This window comes from Hypomesus nipponensis, chromosome 8 (assembly GCF_054491055.1).
Source record: "Hypomesus nipponensis isolate SF chromosome 8, ASM5449105v1, whole genome shotgun sequence".
Taxonomy (NCBI): Eukaryota; Metazoa; Chordata; class Actinopteri; order Osmeriformes; family Osmeridae; genus Hypomesus; species Hypomesus nipponensis.
The window spans coordinates 15905408-15927303 of record NC_140368.1 but is presented as its reverse complement, the minus strand read 5'-3'; the positions used below and the strand labels follow the sequence as shown (position 1 = coordinate 15927303).

The following is a 21896-nucleotide window of genomic DNA, read 5'->3' as shown; positions in this document are numbered from 1 at the left end:
AATAAACATTAGTAACAAAGAAAATAACACAAAAAGGAGTCACGTATTTATCATACACTAGATTGTATTGATTATGCATATAACTACAACAGGACAGTGGTTGTCCTGTCAGCTCATTTGTACTGTTTCCCAAAATCAAAATGCCTACCAGCAAGTAATATGGGACTGCAACTGCATTGCAAATTATAAAAGGTTTATATTATTTAATTGTATTCAATATCTTTAATTTTATAGTGTCTGCTATTCACAGAGTGTGTGCATTGCACAAGATGGGGCTAGTATGAGTAACCACAGTAAGTTTCAGGCATGTAACACTTTCCTAGTCAGGGTTAGCAGGGGGTGCATTAAGCCTGTCGTGGGTTGCACCCCCCTCCCTATTGTCAGTTCTGTATATCCCGGCATTAAATTATTCTTACTGTACACTGAGGGCACTAGTATGAGTAAGCACAGTAAGTTTCAGGAATGTGACACTTTCCTAGTCAGGGTTAGCAGGGGGTGCATTTTGTGACAAGAAGGAATACAACAAGCCTGTCGTGAGATGCACCCCCCCTCTATTGTCTGTTCTGTCTATCCCAGCATCAAATGATTCTTACTGTACACTGAGGGCACTAGTATGAGTAAGCACAGTAAGTTTCAGGCATGTGACACTTTCCTAGTCAAGTTTAGCAGGGGGTGCATTTTGTGACAAGAAGGAATACAAGCCTGTCGTGAGATCCACCCCCCCCCTCTATTGTCTGTTCTGACACTTTCCTAGTCAGTGTTAGCAGGGGGTGCATTGCACTTACATCTAATGGAAAACCTGCCATGAAATGCTCTCCCCCCGCATATGTTTATATCCTTCTACGCCAGCATTATGTACATTTAATAGCATGAATTGAATACCAATACATGTGTATGTATAGGGTGGACAGGTCTGAAAACAGAATACTCCATGGTAGGTGAGGGATTATTGTTTTATTTTTTCATTTATTTAATTGACTTAAACATTAAGATTATTTCCTATCATAAAAAAGGATTTGATGGTTCTTTTGATGTTGATACATGGTTGATACATTGTTTTTAGTACTTCTCTTTTGTAGGCTATAGGCATGTGAACCTCTGGTCCCTTTTCAGGACAGCTGATAGCCTATTCTGGATCAGAAGGCTGTTGTTTTCGACCTGTCTGAGTAACCCACCCTACGCAGAGGCTAATTGCATTAAAATGGCATGCCTTTGAACCTATACATTAGTATGAAGAGCCATGCCATGTGAAATACTTTGAACCTGCTACACAAAATACATTTTGTGTAGCAATAATCATGATAATACTGGGGTATATTTCCTCAGAATCCGATGTCGTGGAGCAAGAATGTTGGTTCACGTTCGTATACCGGTTGAATGATGAATTTTAAGGATTTTGTGTTGAAAATAGCATCTGACATTTACACAGATAAGACATCCTTCTCTTGAGTTCAACAACAAAGACGGTATAATGTAAGACTTCTGTCTCACCTTCGTTTGAATGCGATATCAAGACGAAATCCTTCACTCTTTGAATCACGCGCGCTCCCGCGAGGGGGTGCCAATCCAGAGAGTCATGCATCGGGTGATACAACACCGGCAGCTTTACTTGCGTACCGGTGTTGGACCGAATTCTCACTCCCCCCGCAGTACAACCTGACATGGAAAGTGTACCAGCCTACCTATGGGGTGAAAATAGCTATTTTTATCGATATTTGAGAGAGCTCTAAAAGCGTTTTCACTGAGTGACTCAGGTATTTTCATGATGCAATATCCAGTTTACTGTTTAACCTGTTAACTTCACAGTCAAAATTCCATGTTTACGGTTGTACCTCCCTGACATTTGAGAACATACAAATGACCAGACAAAAGTTCTTCAGTTATCGCAACAGCTATAAAACTATTGGTATTTTTAAAATTTGGTTCATTTAAAAGGTTTCAAACATAAAATCATGCCAAAGTATTTTATTCTATTTTTTTTTTATAGTTTTCTCAAACTGCTTATTTGCACGGACGGTTGCGCCACTTTACATTTTGGACGTTATGCCAAAGCATAAAATTATATGTATTATTTGAATGTACTGAAAATGTAATAAAACAGATTAGGATTTATAGAATAAATTGATACATGTCATGAATTGATTACATCAAATTAAAAAAAGGAAATAATGCACGTAAATGCACAAAAATATGTATGTCATGTCATTGACCTAGATACCAGCTCTAAAGACTGTGCAGTTTTACTGTTACAGATGGAGGTGGTACCAGCTCTAATGACTGTGCTGTTCTACTCTTACAGCTAAGAAGTAGTCCATGTACTTACTGTGTCGCTCTAGATAAGAGCGTCTGCTAAATTACTAAATGTAAATGAATGGAAAGATTGTTTCAGTGAAGGTGTGTGTGAGTGTGTGTAGAAGTGTGTTTCTATTAGGGTCAGAGAATGACAGCTTTCCTCTGTTCCAGTCCAGCTGCACTCTGATCTTCTAGGGATTCTGTCTCACTGTGAGAACAGTGACTAGACTTGATGAGAAGAACCAAATTTCCCAGCATCCACTCCGTAGGCCTCCTTTCCTCTGGACACACTTTGCTACCACACCTAGTGTCCAGTCTGTACTATCTCTTACCTCACAGACCGTTGTCTGTGCTAGATGCCTGGGTGTTTGCAATTGGCTTCAAAGGTTCACCCCACGGGGCGGGGTCTGGGTATGGCAGCTAAACATGTAGGACCCGGGCCCCTCACTATTGGGGCGGGTATAGGTGAGCGGGTGCGAGCGGCTGGGTGTTTGGGTTTTGTGTTGTTACCTGATGTGCTGTTGTGTGTAATGTGGTCACGAATCTGTGAAATGTTGATGCAATGTATTAGTATACATTGTATCTGCTGCATGATTGTGTAACTCACAATGTGCAGATTACAACGTGCATAGGTCACTGATAATAACAACACAATAGCCGCAAAAACATTGCGGGTAGCCAAAACATGAAGCACATGTTGTGAACAACCAAAACAAGTGCCAAAGGGAAGAACCATAAGAGCATGTAATTAAACAAGTTACAATTAAACAACACAAATCACTATAAGTGCAAGTGTACCTGTAAAAAAGCCAGCAACAGTTAAAAATATTTTACAGTGAGTACAACAATTTAAATCAGTTACCACTAACCAACAAGAGCAACAAGTCTCTAAGCAAGAGTCATTGTGATCCTTGAGGAAACTAACATGGGTCTAGCAAACCATTCCTAAGTAAACTAGTAAACTAATAAATAAAGTTAAAAAAACATCCCAGCTGTGGCCCTGAGTTAAATCCCTCAGAGCTCAGGACTCTCTGGGTCGTCAGGAAGCTGCTGTCGCTCCAGACTGAGTCTCACACTGGTCAAATCCTCAGACAGGATGAGGGTTGGATTGGCAGTGTTTAGGTTCAGAGTCACAAGAGCTGAGAAGAGAGATCAGGTTTCTGCTGATGCAGTGTGTTATGTTTAGACCCTCACCCAGCAGGAGTTGATAACATGACAAACCCAGTAATGATAACATATCATATATGTGGATGTCAGGGGTTTTCTACATGTATGTATCATGTTGAATTTAACATATATTGGTGTATTTAGTTGATATTGGTGTGAGATTTAGTAGAGCAGTTCATTTGATAACGTAATAATGGTCATGTACAGTATGTAATCTGTAGTGTCAAGAATGGACAGATATGATCATGATAAGACAGATCATGATTAGTAATGCAGAATACTGTAAATATTATATTGAGTATTACTACATGATCTAATACTTGCTGTATGTGACAATATCCTGCAGCTTCTCCCAGACTCTGAAGGTCAGGTTGCCCAGGTGTTTGGCCACGTCAATCAGTACTCCTGAGATCATGCACTCATAAACACACCCAGCACCCAGCCAGCCATTCCATATGAATTTAGAGAGATCAGTCCTGACCTGCAGGAATTAGATGTTTTTAGTTCTCAGCTCCTCCTCTATGGCTCTGATTGTGTCTGAAAGTGTTGATATCTGTCTGTTCAGCCCCTCAATCTTCTCCATCATCTGACTCTTCTGCTCCTCTTCCTTCCTCAGTGTAGATATTCTGGCCTCCTCTTCCACTTGTAGAAACTGGCAAAGCTTCAAATCTCCTCCTTAATCTGCCTCTGTGTGTTGGGTCTGTCTGGAGACATGAAAGTTCATAAAGGGGTTGAGGTGACCAGAGTTTTCAATGTCTAAACAGTAATATATTATCATCACCCAACATATTTACCTTAATGTGTTCTGCCGTTTGATCACAGGTTTGTTTAACTGTATTAAAGACCTCCAGCTTCGCCTGTAAGGACTTCAGAGCAGGCTGGAGTTCCTCCTGGAATGATACAAAACATGTTTGAAGGAAAAGTTGTTTATCCTCTCATTTGACAAGTTGGTCCAGAGATGTGTCTTAGAACAGTTGACAAAGTTGTAACACATCATGGAATGTGATACTTCACATACAGTAAATGATGACATATAGGTTTGTGTATATGTAGCCAATACATAGTTATATACAGTATATCTAGCTAGTATTCTGATACTTACACAATGAGGGGCTGCTCGATTATTTTGGGAAAGTGTAGGCCACCGGCTTCACATCCCCCAACAGTAGGTGGCGGTGATGCACCTCATAAACGTTGGTTGCAACCTTCCAAAAAGACGAAAGAAGCAACTGTCATTTCCTATTTCACTTGAAGACGACGGGCCGTCGAATTTTCTTACGCTACCTTGATAAGACGTCCTGTTCTGTACAAACGGTAACCACATTAGAGCTAATACATTCTCTACTAATATCTCTATTAAAACGACATCAACAGTTTGCTATTGGTGCCTCATAGCCAAAACCTCCGTAGAAAACTGTTACTGTTGGACTAGGCATTACCGTGCAACTTTGCTAAATTCGCTAGCAAGCAAACATTGATTGTTTTCTCGCTTATAATATTAATTACAATACGTGGAAGATAGCAATACGTGAACATTGAATCATGGATCAGACAAGCGTAACTGCACAAGGACCAAAGGTGAGTAGAGCTGTTTGTTTTCATGTCGTACGATACAGTATATTCTAGACTAAGTTGGCTACTACAGTAGCTATAAAAACCTGGAAGGTTGTGTGTGAAACAGACACTCATTGGTCAGAAGCCATAAAAGGCTTAGCTTTTTTGGGACACAGCTATCGTCGGCTGGCTAGTTGGCCATAGCATGCTAGATTACATTTAGCTAGCTAGCTGGTTAGCAAGCCAGATCTGAGGACACACATTATTTTCAACAGTGTACGGTGTACCTAACAAGTCCCACACCGTTAGTAAATTAGCTAGCTACTGTATTCACGTTAGCTACCAACTTGCTAGTGTCCGTATACATCAATACAAGCGCAGTGGACCAGATGGCCTACTACGGCTTGAGGGCATTTGACGCTATATCGTCTCGCCTGTTTATTGGAAACATGTCTGGGCTTGTCTGAGGCGGAACATAAGGTCGTCTCCGTGGCGTCACTGGGCACTGGAGTCCAGTAGCATAGACATATGTGTATGTCCAGTACCACCCAGTCATTACATGTAAGATTAAGTAGTTTAGGGTAGGGTTGGTTAAGTTATAAAAATCTGGTACATGGTCGATGCCTTCTTCTTAACATGCTTATCAACGAATATTACTCATTATTATATGGCAACGACGGTACGATGGCTGATGGGTAGTCATGCCAGCCGCGTATTGCCCTCCTCGCCGGTCAATACGGATCCGTATTGCCCTCTGACGTCAGCTTCAAAATGAGCGATATCGACGAGTCAGCAGCTGAGTTTTACCAGAGCCTGTTTAAGGAGAGCCTTGCCACTCCCTATTAAGCCCCATTGTACCGAATTTGGCTGCAGTTCCACCAGAGTTCCACTGGGGGTGATCGCGAGCGAGTGCATGTTGAATGGGAGTCTATGGAGCTAAACGGCTAAATTTGTCTCTTTCGCCTGATTGTCGTTGAGAAATCATGTTCAACATGGATTATACGTCGAAAGTTGAATGAACGAGTACTTTTGTCCTTTTGATTTCTTACAGGGTGAGTCGTTGTTGCCCATGACACGCTAGCATTCTGCTAATGAATGCTGATTGGTTAGTGAAGGACTGATACTGATACGACCAGAGCTCCCGCTTGATGGCATTCGAAGCGGAATCAGAATGTCAGAGCATTAGCAACAACATTAGCAAGCCAAAACTCTTTCTAGCATGTGTATTGACAAGGAGAGCCTAACCTGTCAGCTGTGTTGTCGATAACCTGAGAGAAAAAAGTAAGTGACCAGAGCTTGCCGTAAAGCAGTAGGTCTGGTCGTACAATGTATATGACGTCAATTACATTTTCAAAAGCTTTTTAGAACAGGAAGGCGACTTTAAAACAATCTAACAGCCAGCAGTGTATTTTTTTTGCCTCCCCTTTCGAATTCAGAATTCAAATTACTAGACAAAAAATTATATCCTAAGAAAAGTGGATTTTGAGGGGTACCGCTCCATAGACCTCCATTCATTCTGCACTCGCTCATTAGCGCCCTCACGTGGAACTTCAACCAGTTCAGAACCCGGAAGTTTCCTGAGAGTGGCAGTTCTCTCTATATTAGACCTTCTCTGGTTTTAGACTCTTTGAATCACTTGTGTCGATATTTTGTGTTGAAATTAAAGCCATTTTAGTTGAACCATGTTGTCCGCTTTCTATCAAAAGTAATGAGTTGCTAGGCAACACATGAAACACACAGTGAGAAGACTTGAGAGCTAGCCACAATTAGCCTAAAGGTACCATTTCTTTTTCGTAAAAAAAAAATGAAAAGAAGCTAAAAATGCCATATAATAAACTACTTACTAACCTCGGCTTTGCCGTATCGACCTCGCTATCGCTCGGTCAATACGTTCCTGCTTCAGTTTGATATTTCCCGGCATGACATCACTCTCGTTAGTAAGTAGTTATTATTTACTCCCATTAACCTATATTGTGGATGTCATTGTCATGAATCTTAATGGTGTGATGTGATTGGTCCCAAGAGCCCATGGGGACCTGCCCCGTCCGTGGTTTCTGCATGCTCATTGACTGATGTTATGAGTGAGCAGCTGGCTAAGCAACTAGAAGATGAGAACAGTGGCTTTTCAGGGTTCCCTGAGTAAGTGATCCCATTGCAAATACGCACACTTAAAGTTCCTGTCCATGAACCAGGTTGGATATGTCCTCAGTGGTCTTACCTAGGCACTTCCCCTCCCCAGGGCCGGTGACGTCCTGCTCCCAGCCGACCACCTGGACACAGACAGTGACCTGATGCTTGCTCAAATGCTGCAGATGCAGTTTGACAGGGAGTTTGACACCCAACTTCGCATAGAAGAGAAGAAGTTCAACGGGGACAGCAAGGGTGAGTGGGGAGCTTAGCTTGTTGGGATGGACTGGGTTAACCCTGCGACTCTGTGTGATCCTCTGTGTGTTTGTGTGTGTGGGTACAGTGTCCATTTCATTTGAGAACTACCGTAAGGTGCATCCCTACGAAGACAGTGACAGCTCAGAAGATGAGGTGGACTGGCAGGACACCCGCCACGACCCCTACAAAGCTGGTGAACTGCTGTCTCTCTCTCTCTATTTCTCTCTCTCGCGTCTCTTGTCTCTGTGGCTGTCTGTCTGGCTGTCACACACACACCATCATACACACACTAAGGTGTTACTTCTCTCCCAGACAAGCCCCAGAGCGCTCCAAAGAAGGGCTTCAGTGGGAAGGGGAAGAACATCACTACCAAGCATGATGAGGTGCTGTGTGGCAGGAAGAACACATCTCGCATGGACAATGTGAGCCTCCATTACAGTTTTTCTTTTAGGATTTGTTTTATTGCAGTGGGAGCAGGTCTGTCCGAACAACAACCCACCCCCCTCAGCCGAAACGAAGTTCACTATATTTCGGAGCAGGCAGAGATGCTCCAATCAGGTTTTTTGGTGCCGATCACTGAAATCAGTATTTACCGATCCGATAATACCAATCACGGTGTCATTCTATTCATTGTGTTGCATTATTTATGAAATTAATTATTCTTAACAACATTGGTATTGTATCTAAAGTAGTGCTGCAGGGTTCAAAATTAACTTTTTGGTTTCTGGTAGATGAAAAAAATTACCAGCCAATAATATTTTTTACCGGTCAAAATTAAACCTGCCATTTAAGACGTACTCTGAAATTGTTTGACACAAACACCTTTACCTATGATTTTAATATCATTGTTAATCACTCTCAGAATTAATTAAACAAAATCAAATAATTTTACTTTTTGAAATAATGTATTAATTCAGGTGGTTCCAGGGCCCACTACTCCTCTTGCTCAATGTGAGATGGGTTGTCCCTTTGTCCATGAGGTTTGGTCTTTGCATTGGACCAGCTGGCTAAAAGCAGAATTCCCATATCTCTTGAAATGCCCTGCTTGACTTTTTTGGTGTAAAACTTTTGCTGTAGAATTGACCGAACTGTAAAATTATGAACTTTGTGACATGACGCGATCAAGAAAGAGACATGGCTGCCGCCTAGTAAGACCATGTGGTCTATCTTGCAACGCACTTACTCAAATTTCAAGACTTTCGTGACCCAAATCAAAATGCTGATGTGACAGATCAATGGGGAATTGCTTTCTCTCTTAATTTCTGTCATCCTCGACCCTTTTTTGTCTTTTGTAATCTTACTATTTTTATTATCCGTGTCATTCTCTACCTGTTATAAACGCTATCTTCCCGGTTTTCTGCCACCTAGATGCGTGCACAACTGTTTGTGTTGGCGTTGCAAGCTTTTTTTTTCCCATGACGGGCACGGAAGTCGGGAGCTGTACTCCGCAATTTCACTCGCAAAATGGGGGAGCATCGGACACAATTTAGTCGCCAGCCCAAAAATCTACACGCCTGGCACTTGGCGGGTTCCAATTTCGAGCCCTAGTACTGTCAGTTTAACGCATTATTAACTACGTTAACTCAAACCCAAATTAACGGTGTCAGTTTTATTGTGTGATTAATGTTCTCTTTGGCCTAGCAAACCTCGTAGATTTTCACACGCTGTTGCAACAACTACATATATACATATAAAATAATAATACCAACTTAAATACAACATAAACAGGCTATAGCCAAATATACAATATGTTTGAAGTCAGTCATTTTCAAAGTCGATTTGTCTGCATTTAGGAGGAGATAAGACAGATTAAAGATTAAAGGTGCACAGGAAGTCAGCAATTAAACCAAAAAACTCAACATGTATATCTGTATAGAGTCTCACTCACTCACTCTTACATATTTTACTCACTCTCTCACTTCACGGACGCACTCACTCATTTGCCTTGATAAATATAAGCATCTCAGCTTTTTTAGGAGTCAACCTGTTCCTCTTCTCATCTAAAATTTGTTCCTGGCGTTATCCCGCAGAATAACGTGCATCTTTTCCTGTGGGATTCCCCATGCTCGGAACATGTCTGTGACAGCTGCAGCAAGAGCCTCTGCGGTGTGCAATCCGGGAAACTCTTGTGAGTGAAGCACCACTTTGGTCAGCTCAAAGTTTTCATTAATAAACTGCGCTGTTAGGCTCATCATAGACATATGACAGACACTCGAACTCCAAATGTCACTCGTGAAGCGAACTGCCCTGATGTAGTCCTTCATAAGGCTCTCTGTGTAGACATTGTAGACATTTTGGTATAATTCCGGCAGACAAACATCAGTTAGGTATTTTCGGCCCGGCAGCGTATAGTGTGGATCCAAGGATACGAGGCGTTTAAACCCGGCACCTTCCACAACAGACAGCGGCTGCTGATCAAGGGAAATTAATTCCCTTACCTTTGTATTTAATTCCTTTTGTCTCTTGTTGTCGTTGCTGTTGTTTCAATGTCTCTGTTACGGTCAGCTGAGTGAGTGGCGTTTGGGAAGTGGTTGCACGCTCGTTGTTTTTCTCTGCCTTAGCGCTGGACAACTTCGGAAACTCCTCAAATTCCTTGATGTGACATGCCTTCAAATGTCGTATGACGTTCGTGGTGTTGAAACCCCTTTGATGTGTTCCTCCACGGGGAACTACTTTTGAGCAGACGTTGCAAACTGCAAATTTGTTATCTTTCTCCGACACCTTGTAATATTGCCAGACCGGCAAAGCCATTTTGTCTTAGTGGTTTCAACTACCCACCACCGAAGATGGGGGCCAATGAAATGTAATAACATGGGGAGATGGCCAATCACAAGTTTAGTTTTTTTTTACCATTGGCGGCCTGAAATGCCTATCTCTAACGTTTTATTGAAATGTCTCTGATAGTAGTTCTTGCAGATTTTATGTCATCTGATTGGCCATGTTTGATTGGCCGTTTTGAGAACGCTGATCAAAACCGATAATGGGAATATTGGCTGATATGGATTGGCGCCGATCAGATTGTAGAATCCCTAGGAGCAGTTTAATGTAATAGTCTACTGACTAATAGCTCATTTAATATTGCACATTTTCGTCCTATTTCCCTTAAAGCAATAAGGTTAGGCTACTTAAAGACACCCCTTCCACTCATAAAGTATGTTCTAAATGGCATAATTGCTGCTAATTAATAATTGACGTTACAACTTATTGAAAATGGTCAGTAGCCTAACCTATCGATTAAGGTAGGCCACTCGAAAGCACGTGTACACTGTCTGCTTAATTTTATCTCGACATATAGGCCAAGCATTCTATAGCAAATAATAACAACAAAGCCACTATTAATTACATTATCTTAATGCAGTCTAACTACTTCAGCATAATAATGCACCTAGAATACAAACGTGAGCAAGGGCGTTCAGCAATCGCTATCGAATCAATAGCCATGTGCATGAGCTAGCAGGTGAAGAATACAAATGACAAAAATCACAAGTTAATTTAATTTAAATTGGCAAGAACTGTAGAATAATTACAATAAGAGGCTTACATGAACTGACAACATAAGTCATACGTTCTCAAGGATGCAGTGCTGCTCCCTGTGTGAAGCGCGCATCCGTGCTATTCTCTGACATGCACTCTAAAAATCACTGCTGATAGACGGCCTTTTGTACAGGCCTATTTCTGATACCGTGGTGGCAGAAGTTTAGCTGTGGCAACATTGCATTACTCTGTCACTGTCTTGGATGTTCCTCCTGGTCATCTCTAATGTTCCTTCTGCCTTGTGTGTGTTCATTTATAATGTTCTTCCTGCCCTGTGTGTGTGTTTGTGTTTCAGTTTGCTCCAGAGGTTCATGTGGGGGATGGTCTGGGCATGGATCTGAAGCTGTCCAACCAGGTGTACAATGCCCTGAAGCAGCACTGCTACAGCGAGCAGAGACGCAGTGCACGCCTGCACGAGAAGAAGGAGCACTCCACTGCCGTAAGTACACATACATGTACACACATACATATAAACACACATGCACACCCAGTGTGCTGAGGCTCTGGAATGCGCCCCCCCCCCCTCTCAGGAGCAAGCGGTGGACCCCAGGACTCGTCTGCTGATGTACAAGATGGTGAACGCTGGCCTGCTGGAGAACATCAATGGCTGCATCAGCACTGGAAAGGAGTCTGTGGTGTTCCACGCTGATGGAGGGAGGTTAGAGAGGGAGGGACGGATGGAGAGGGACTTTGACTTAGGGCTGGGCGATAAATCGATTAAAAAAATATATAGAAGTAATGATTTCCCTCAATAAAGATTATATCGTAACATTAATTCATTTTGAATGTCGGTAAATAATTATTAAGAACAGCAGTCCATTTAATTTCTGTGATGCAGCAGGAAGTTGTGGAGAAATGGTAGCCTACGCTCACTAAAATACACTGAGCACCTAGAATGGAGTAGCAAATGTTAACCGCAGAAAATGAGTCTTATTGCCAAAAACAGTGCCAGCGATAGCCATGGCGAGGGAGAAACTTCCAATTAAGAAATTATTGATAAAAATGGTTCATCTTCTTTAGTTATTTGAAAGTGGTTTGGCTTTTTTAAATCCACCAAAGAGCAGAGCAATGTTTGGTGCAAATTGTGTAGTAAACAAACAGGTGGCTACCAAGTCTAGTAATACGACAAACTGCAAATGTGGACTTCTCGACAGGTCAACAAACGCCTTTGTAAGCAGAGATTTGTTATAACGTTTGTTAACCGAGACCGTAGGTCGAGGTCAATTAGTTTTTTTATGTAGTACAACAATACGTGGGAAAAAAAACAACAAATCTGGAACAGACGCCATGTTGTCAACATCTCCGAGGCAAACGCTAGCTAGGTCCGCAAATCGTTTGTGGACCTCTGGAGAGATCCGCAAACGGTTTTGCAGACTTCTTAGAACGTCTCTGGACCAATAAGAACAGCGTATTGGTCAAATTATAATACTAGTATATAAGAAACCTTTTACCACCTGAAGCAAAATCACTTGTTTGCGCCAAGGTATTGATAAAAAGCAAGGTTTTAAAAAGCTTAAATTACTTGACCCCAGGTACGTCCTCCCTGGCCGAAACATTTCTCTCACACCGCACTGCCAAAACTTTATACTGAGTGTAGGGAAAAAGTTGAAGAAGACACTTATTTTGCTACCACTACGGATCTGTGGTCTATCGTCTTAATTATCGTTATTGAATGGAAATATAAATATCGATCATTTTCTACCCATATCGCCCAGCCCTACTTTGACTTAAAAATAATTGCTTTATTGGGCAGTCAAAACTGCCAGCTATCTATCAGTTACATTACAACAACTATTTTTGATCCTCATATTGAAAATCTGTTTCTCTCTATCTCCCACAGTCTGGAAGACAGCCCCGTCCCATCAGAGTGTGTGTTGAAAGTGTTTAAGACGACACTGAATGAGTTCAGGAACAGAGACAAGTATATCAAGGATGACTACCGCTTTAAGGACCGCTTCAGCAAGCTCAACCCTCGCAAGATTATCCGTCTCTGGGCAGAGAAGGAGATGCACAACCTGGCTAGGTGACTGGTTGACAGACCTCCTCATCTATCCTCCTCTCTTCTATCCTCTTCTTCCTCTATCCTTCTCCTCTTCATTTCTCCCTTGCCCTACACAGAATGAAGAAAGCAGAGATCCCGTGTCCTGACGTGGTGGTGCTGAAGAAGCACATCCTGGTGATGTCCTTTATAGGGAAGGACCATGTCCCTGCCCCTAAGCTGAAAGAGGCCCATCTGGGCCCCGACGACCTGGCCAGGGCCTACCTCCAGGTCCTGCATGTGAGTGGCCTCACCCCTCACCCTCACTCGAGCCTCCCTTTGAACAGTCTTGTGTACAATGCTGGTTGTGTGTCCCCAGATGATGCAGCAGTTGTACCAGCAATGTAACCTGGTCCATGCTGACCTCAGTGAATACAACATGCTGTGGCACGATGGCAAGGTAGGTTCTGCTCTGGATGGAAACTACTCTTCACTAAACGTGTGTGTGTGTGTGTGATTACTGTCCTGACTGAAGCAGTGTATGTGTTTCAGGTGTGGCTGATAGACGTGAGTCAGTCCATCGAGCCCACCCATCCTCATGGTCTGGAGTTCCTCTTCAGGGACTGCAGGAACGTGGCTACGGTATGACACACACACACACACAGAGATCACAAAGTACACAGTTCTTCACATTCTCAGCTAGCCCAGCTGTCCAGCTGCTAGTGTCATCCCAGGGTGTGTTTGTTTTGCTTCTGCTCCCCAGTTCTTCCAGAAGGGTGGGGTCTGCGAGGCCATGAATGTGTATGAGCTGTTCAATGCCGTGACCGGGTTGAACATCACCGGAGACAATGAGGCTGACTTCCTTGCCCAGGTATGTAGGAGAGACAGGAAGCTGTGAGCCAGCCGTGGTGCGTCTCTAAAACACTGTCTGTCTGTGCTCAGATTGAGGCTCTGGAGAAGAGGAACGAGGACCACGTCCAGAGGAGGGGCAAGAAGAGCTTCTCCCCCAGCGAGGAGGCAGACCCCCCTCTCCTGACCCAGGAAGATGACTAGCGAACGCTCCCCCTCTTCACCATGATGGCGGCTGCTTCATGGACCCTGAGGGGAACTGCTGACTGGAGAGAACAGAGGCTGGAGGAGCTGGCGGCAAGCCAATCCTGGGGTCTCGCTACATCAGGAGGAGAGTGGGAGGTCGAGGTTAAAAGGTTATCCGATCTGAACCATCCCTGACGGAGGGGATCCTCCTCTTTGGAATCCTGACCCTAACTCTCTTCTGCACCTCTATAAGACACCATCCATCCTTTTATCCATCTCCACTCATGGCTGTGTGGAGAACGCTAGTGGGGAGTGACTGAAATATGGATTAGGAAGGCGACAATATTAAACTGCTTTTCATATGAGTGATTAAATAAACCAGCATTTATGATGTGATTGTACCAATCAGAGATCGGTTTCTAGAGGTCAGTGGTAGCGTGAGGATAGGGACAGGAGTGAGTTTGATGCATTCTCACAACACCAACATGCTCCCAGTGTTACCTAGTGCTGAGCTTCTTAGTGAAGACAGGGTGTTCTACATGGAGACTGGTTCTGTATGAGAGGCGGGGCTTATTGGAGGGTGTGGTGTTTGCTGCTCATTGTAACTGCAACAGCATGATGATTAATGCAATTGGGTGGAAATAAATGTTTTGTATTCTTTGGAATGACTCACACTACTATCACACTTGTCATTTATTTAACTTTATTTGCAGTCTTGACTTTTTGAAACACAAATAAACTTTTAGCATCAGAATCTGTTGGATTTCAGTGCTGCCTTTTTGAACTTTGAAAATGTATTAACACTTAGATCAGTGGTTCTCAATCCTGGTCCTCGGGACCCCCTGCCCTGCATGTTTTAGATATTTCCCTGCTCCAACACCCCTGATTCAAATACATGGGCCTGATAACAACCCATTAATTTGAATCAGGTGTGTTTGAGGAGGGAAACGTTTTAAACATGCAGGGCAGGGGGTCCCGAGGACCAGGATTGAGAACCACTGACTTAGATAAAGATACAGGACAGTATTTTTAAGGTGTTATTGTCTCAGTGTAACTGTCTCATGCAGCCAGTGTGGGCATTGTAAATTACATGCCTGAACATTCGTTTTACAAACGTCACATCAACACATAAGATAATTTATCGGCAGATTTTTTTTTTGTCCCATCCATGAACTAAATGAACGCAGTCTTCACGAATCGAAATTCACGAAAACGAATCCTTACGCTGTAGGGTGGAGGAACAAACCTGGCAACCCTGGTTTTTAAGCCTACTGTCACGTGATTGTGTTCCGGAAGTAGCCTGTACAGAAATTGTTTTCCAAAATCTAGAAATCTTCAATCCTCCAGCCGTATCCACCCTGCACTATGAGCGAGGGACATTACTTAGAACTATGTGAGAACCCGGTCCAATTTGAGAATGCCTCCAGCGTCAATAATGTGTTCTTCGACGAAGCTAATAAACAGGTAACAAGCGGTTTTCCATTCCTACTGTCAGCTGAAGTTATCCTGCTATGGAGCTCTGACTCTGAGGCCTGCGACACGCCTGCTATCTGATGCGAAGCGCAGTAGGAGCTAAATCCCTGAGAGCATCATGGCCGTCCATATGGCCGTCCATAGACTGACGGGGATGGCTGCTGATCTTTGCATGGATGGACGGACGGCGTCCGTGCTGTTCATAGTGCCGTCCCGAGTAGGGAGGTCCATCGCTAGGGGGAGCATAGATCATGGACGGCGATACTGTTCATACATAGTCCCGTTCCTGATTAGCAGGGACATCCAGCGATAGAGGGAGTATAGATCATGGACGGCGATGGATTAGCAGGGACGTCCAGCGATAGAGGGAGCATAGAGCATGGACGGCGAAAGCTACGGCGAAGCTGTAGCGGTGACGTCCGTTTCTAGAGGGAGCATAGTAGCATGGACGGCGATGCTGTTCAGAGTGCCGTTCCTGATTAGCATGGACGGCGCTAGCACTTGAATGGTTGAGAAGGGCGCCCATGTTTAGCAGACTGTTGAGCTAAACCAGAACTGTCGAAGGCTACTATAGGATGTAGCTAGCTACAGCAACTTTGAATGAATCAATAACTTTTGTCAGGTTATTTTGTATGAATTGTTTCTAAGTGTAGGCCTAGGATATATATTTACGCCTTTATTATTTGTTTTACATAGGCTACAAAAGTGGGCCAATCAACAATAACATCTCATGACAATATAGACTTGAAACAATATATTGTGGTTAGGGTTTGCCTTGATCTAGGCTGTTGTGTGTTTTTATGGGTGGATTTGGAGCCGCCAGTCAGTCGCTCAAATTTTGCACACGAACCATTAGAGCAGAGACAAATCTAAACGTTGCAATACCAGGCTATGGGACAAGTCAAGTTTTGAAAATATGCATTTAGTTTTGTAGCACCAGCAAAACTCGTTTTTGACTATGGATCCGGCGACATGTTATCTTCATTTATGATAGTGCAGCATCCGAAGTGTAAGGCCTGAATATCTCGTAGCATCAGACAAAAACTCATAGAACTGGTAGCTTTTGGAGCTCGTTTATTTTCATAAATCTCTGTCCACTGGATGACACGGTTTGACATTAACTTTTTGAGGCAGTTGTCCTTTGGACAAGTACATTTACGTTTCACTCGTCAATGCACTAAAGTCACTTGACCCTGATACCTTTAAATAGCCTGACCAAGTGATCGGCAAAACCTAGACTGGCTAACGAAAGTCGCTTTCTCAGGCAAATGACGAATGAAACAGGCTCGGTTAAAACAAATCCAATATGCTGGCTATCTTTAGCAGGCTCGTATCTACAAAAGTCAGTCCTCCCTGACGTTTCTGGTGTAAAATACAACATTGTGCACACTGCCAGTGAGCGACGAGTCTAACTGAGGCTAACGTCAAAACAGTGTAACGGAGACTTAGTCTTACTCAGATTGCCAGTTAAAACAAAAATGAAAAATTCCCATACCTCTAAAGCTGCCCTCCTCGACTTTAGATGTAGAATTGGCTGTAAAACTGTAAAATCTTGAAACTTTGTGACATAACGTGAAGACATTAGCCTGACGTTGTCATACTCATAATTGTAGTCAGAATATGAGTCTGAAAACTCTCCGTTGGACTGTGACTACGGCGCGCGTTTCAACCGAACTCGTAAAACAAATGCCTCTACGCTCAATTGGATAGACCTACAACCAATCAGAGCAACGTAATATGTTGTTTGTTGAAAACGAATTGAACCCAGGGGCTCTTTGGTGACGTGGTTGATTACGTTACTGTTGACCATCTGTCCATCATGTATAAAGCCCGCCCTGACAATTTGATTGATCCGAACTGATCCTGTTTGGACATACTTTTTCCCAAAACTAGCGACCCCAGACCCAACTTCCCGAACATTTTTTTTTGTGGGCGGGGCTGAATTGGGCTGGCAGCCAGGCTACTGTAGGCCTACAATCTTGACGAATTAGCAGCAGGTTCTTTAGTAGAAGACACACACACCAAACTGGAGGCACATGTTGACCAAGTTTGCTCGTTGTTACTTAGTTAATAAATCTTTTATGAACCCAAGTTTCTTTAATATATATTAGAAACATTACAAGACGGGGCTCCAGTGTGTGTTCAAACAAGGTATCAGTTGAAAAAGGTATCAGTTGAAAAAGACAATCACACCCATGCAAGAAACACTCCACGCCCCAACCCTCCCTCCCTCCCCCCACCTAAATGACTGTTGTACGTTTTAATGAAGTGCATTGAGGTAATCATAGTAAGAAAGTTGAGGTCATGTGGGCTACCAGTTTACATAGACACACAACTGACAGAGGCACTGTTGTGGATACTTTTTTCAAAGTTGTGATCATATTCTATGTCCAAATTCAACTTCTTCAAAGTCCAAAAACAGCATGGAGCAGGAACCAGAGGGTTCCCAGGAAAATCTGATTTTCTTTGTCTGTGTTACACCTTTTATATCCAAAAAATTACACCCCTGAATTTTAATGAAGTGCATTGAGGCAATCATTTAGCAAATCTACCCTTTTTATTTATAAAAAAAACATTATTTTCTCATGTAACTTTTATTCAGTTTTGATAAAATGTTAAGTTAACTTGACCCAAAACATTACATTTAAATTTTAACTTTGCAAAAGGCCTTGTAGTGACAATACAGTTGTTGTCCTTACATCAATCAATGTACAAAATGTTTTTTCCTACATCAATGCATTCATAACCTGTTACACACAATTTAAAAACTTACTGTTCTGCTTGTGACGATTCATATATTAGCCTACACTTCTGTGCTTAAAGATAGTATACTAGCTTGAGAGCACCATATCTATGGGAATGAGAGTGAATGCAGTTAGAGGGGCGGCTGTGTCTACATACAATTGTTCTTGTTGTTTGTTTATAATTTGCATATAAATGTGTACACTACAGTTAGTTCCAACCAAGTAGGTCTACTTTAATTGGACAGGAGGCTTTCCATGAGTGCTGACATTTGACAACCTTATTGTTGTCATATAGTTTTCTCCACTGCAGTGCAGGCATTAACCGGCAAAAGCGGTGGCTACTCCAGAAATGTTTTATAGGAGTGGCCACTGAAATCCTGGGGTGACACTCCAAAATTAAAAGCCATAACTGAATTGTATTATGCTGTTTTAGTAAATAGGTTAGTTGAAAACAGCAGAGGAATGGGGAAGAGTGACAGGATCCGAGTGTGGAAATACGTGGATTTATATATGAGGGGCCGTGAGGGACATTATTCAGAATATACTCTCACACACACTACTGAAATGCTCTCACACACACTACTGAAAAACGATACGCTCACACACACTACTGAAATGCTCTCACACACACTACTGAAATGCTCTCACACACACTACTAAAATGCTCTCACACACACTACTGAAAGCTCTCACACACTACTGAAAAACTATAAGCTCACACACACTACTGAAATGCTCTCACACACACTACTGAAATGCTCTCACACACACTACTGAAATGCTCTCACACACACTACTAAAATGCTCTCACACACACTACTGGAAGCTCTCACACACTACTGAAAAACTATAAGCTCACACACACTACTGAAATGCTCTCACACACACTACTGAAATGCTCTCACACACACTACTGAAAAACTATACGCTCACACACACTACTGAAAAACTAAACGCTCACACACACTACTGAAAAACTAAACGCTCACACACACTACTTAAAAAAATGCTCACACACACACTACTTAAAAAAATGCTCACACACACACTACTGAAAAGCTCTCACACACACTACTGAAATGCTCTCACACACACTACTGAAAATCTCCCACACATACTAGTGAAGGCATTTTGGCATTTGGCATTTTGATGGCAACCACAAGCTGATTAGATGGCGGATGGTCTTTCATGGCAGTGTTGATAGCTTCAGCTGGACCATTATATACTTATGGTGCTTATCTAACTACAGAGCCTCAAGTGTCTTGTCATTATTTTGGGGAGGAGTAGAAAACTTTGGTTTGTCCTTACGGGTCAGATGTGATCATGGTATGGAAGATATACTTATTGCCCATTTTATGATGGAAAGAAGAGGACTGAACAGTCGTAGTGTTATTACAGGTGTTTCAGTACACAACCAAAGGATTGAGAGGCTATGGGCAGAATTGAATAGAGTTGTATCTAGACAATTAATATTTTTACTTCATAGAGGAACACTGTATGCACCCCCCTCTATTGTCTGTTCTGTATACCCCAGCATCAAATTATTCTTACTGTACACTGAGGGGCCTAGTATAAGTAAACAGAGTAAGATTCAGGCATGTGACACTTTCCTAGTTAGAGTTAACAGGGGTGCATTGCATTTACATCAAATGGAAAACAAGGCCTGCCATGAAATGCTTTTCTCCCGCATACTTTTCATACTTCCACCCCAGCATTATCTACATTTAATAGCAATACATGTGTATGTACAGGTTGGACAGGTCTGAAAACAGAATAGTCTGTTTAGTCTGTTTAATAGGTAGGTGGGGGATTATTGTGTTTTATTTTTAAATTTATTTTATTGACTTAAACAATAAAAGTAATATATCCTATCTTAAAAAAGGATTTTATGGCAATAAAATTTCTTTTGATGTTGATAAATAGTTGATACAGTCTATAGACCTACTATACTATAGGCTATAGGCACGTGAACCTTTGGTCCGTTTTCAGGACAGCTGGGAGCCTATTCTGGATCAGAAGGCTGTTGTTTTCGACCTGTGTGAGTAACCCACCCTACGCACAGGCTAACTGCATTAACATTGGATGCCTTTGAACCTATACATTAGTATACATTAGTTCTCAGAACAACCTGCTTGACCCCAACCAATCGTGCTTCAAGACCGGCCACTCCACAGAGACTGCCCTCCTTTCAGTCACCACTGCCCTCCAGTCTGCCAGAGCGGCTTTGAGGTCATCCGTCATCATTCTGCTGGACCTTTCTGCAGTGTTTGACACGGTTAAACACCAGATCCTGCTCTCCAGACTTTCTGAGATGGGCATCACTGGCACTGCACTCCAGTGGATCTCATCCTACCTGTCGGGAAGATCCTACCAGGTCTCCTGGGGAGGCAAACTGTCAGACCCTCGCCAGCTCTCCACTGGTGTCCCACAGGGCTCCGTCCTTGGACCCCTCCTCTTCTCTCTGTACACCACCTCACTTGGACCAATCACCACCTCCCATGGCTTCTCCAACCACTGCTACGCTGACGACACGCAGCTGTACCTGTCGTTCCCCCAGACCGATCCGGGGATCTCAGCTAGGATTGAGGCCTGCCTTGCAGACATCTCCGCCTGGATGACCGAGCACCACCTCCAGCTGAACCTCGCCAAAACAGAACTTCTCATCATCCCGGCCAAACCCTCAATCTCCCACGACCTCTCAATCACCCTGGGATCTGCGACGGTGACCCCCTCATCCTCTGCCAGGAACATTGGGGTTACCATGGATGACGAGCTCTCCCTCACGGCCCACATTGCCGCGGTCTCCCGGTCGTGTAGATTCACCCTCTACAACATCCGGAAGATCAAGAGATACCTGTCTGAGCACTCCACCCAGCTGCTTGTCCAAGCACTTGTCCTCTCCAAGTTGGACTACTGCAACTCGCTGCTCGCCGGTCTCCCAGAATGCGCAACCCGCCCTCTTCAGAGGATTCAGAACGCAGCGGCCCGCCTGGTCTACAATCTACCAGGCGCTCCCATGTTACCCCGCTCCTCATCTCTCTCCACTGGCTACCCATAACGGCCAGCATCAGATTCAAGACCCTGGTACTGACCTTCCGAGCGGTGAACGGGACTGCACCCGACTACATCAAGTCTCTCCTGCAGCTTTACACCCCCACCCGCCACCTACGGTGTTCTTCAGACAAATGCCTGGTGGTCCCACCGCTCAAGACCGCCCGGTCCCAACACAAGCTCTTCTCCTGCCTGGCCCCCCAGTGGTGGAATCAACTCCCCACCTCCATCAGAGACACAGACTGTCTCTCCACCTTCAAGAGAAGGCTCAAGACGCACTTGTTCCGGGAGTACAACGGTGCTTAGGAATGGTTTGCTAGTTAATCCTATTTTTATTGCTTTCCTACAGGTACACTTGCACTTAGAGATTCATGTTGTTTAATTGTAACTTGTTTAACTACATGCTCTTATGGTTTCTTCCCTTTAGCACTTATCTTTTGGTTGTTCACAATGTGTGCTTCTTGTCTTGGCTACCCGCAATGCTTTGGGGCTATCTTGTTGTTATTATCAGTGACTTATGCACTTGTAAAGCTCTCTCTTGGAAGTCGCTTTGGATAAAAGCATCTGCTAAATGAGTAAATGTAAATGTAGTATGAAGTCATGTGAAATACCTCCAACACAAAATACATTTCCTTTGGTAATCATAGCTGGGGTAGCCATATTTCCTCAGAATGCGATGTCGT

General features: G+C 43.2%; 2 protein-coding genes and 1 long non-coding RNA gene across 4 annotated transcripts in view; 2 read left to right on the top strand and 1 right to left on the bottom strand.

Annotated features, from left to right (window-relative positions):
• Positions 1 to 3090: 3090 nt before the first annotated feature.
• Positions 3091 to 17086, bottom strand: LOC146275313 (uncharacterized). The gene is made up of 4 exons (XR_014766304.1): positions 16914 to 17086; positions 4562 to 4664; positions 4254 to 4349; positions 3091 to 4163 (listed from the first exon to the last, which is right to left on the bottom strand). It is a non-coding gene; the product is annotated as an uncharacterized LOC146275313 (long non-coding RNA).
• On the top strand, positions 4684 to 14699 carry riok3 (RIO kinase 3 (yeast)). The gene is made up of 13 exons (XM_084702979.1): positions 4684 to 5037; positions 7037 to 7152; positions 7253 to 7395; positions 7484 to 7591; positions 7711 to 7820; positions 11228 to 11371; positions 11463 to 11590; positions 12773 to 12955; positions 13051 to 13210; positions 13290 to 13370; positions 13463 to 13552; positions 13674 to 13781; positions 13853 to 14699. The coding sequence occupies exons 1-13, from the start codon at positions 5002 to 5004 to the stop codon at positions 13961 to 13963; spliced, it is 1518 nt and encodes a 505-aa protein (XP_084559105.1). The 5' UTR covers positions 4684 to 5001; the 3' UTR covers positions 13964 to 14699.
• rmc1 (regulator of MON1-CCZ1) overlaps positions 15229 to 21896 on the top strand; it is a 21469-nt gene continuing 14801 nt past the window's right edge. For both annotated transcript variants that reach the window (XM_084702977.1, XM_084702978.1), the window contains exon 1: positions 15229 to 15409. In XM_084702977.1, coding sequence (XP_084559103.1) covers positions 15311 to 15409 — 99 coding nt within the window. In that variant the 5' untranslated portion in view covers positions 15229 to 15310. The remainder of the gene's footprint in view (positions 15410 to 21896) is intronic.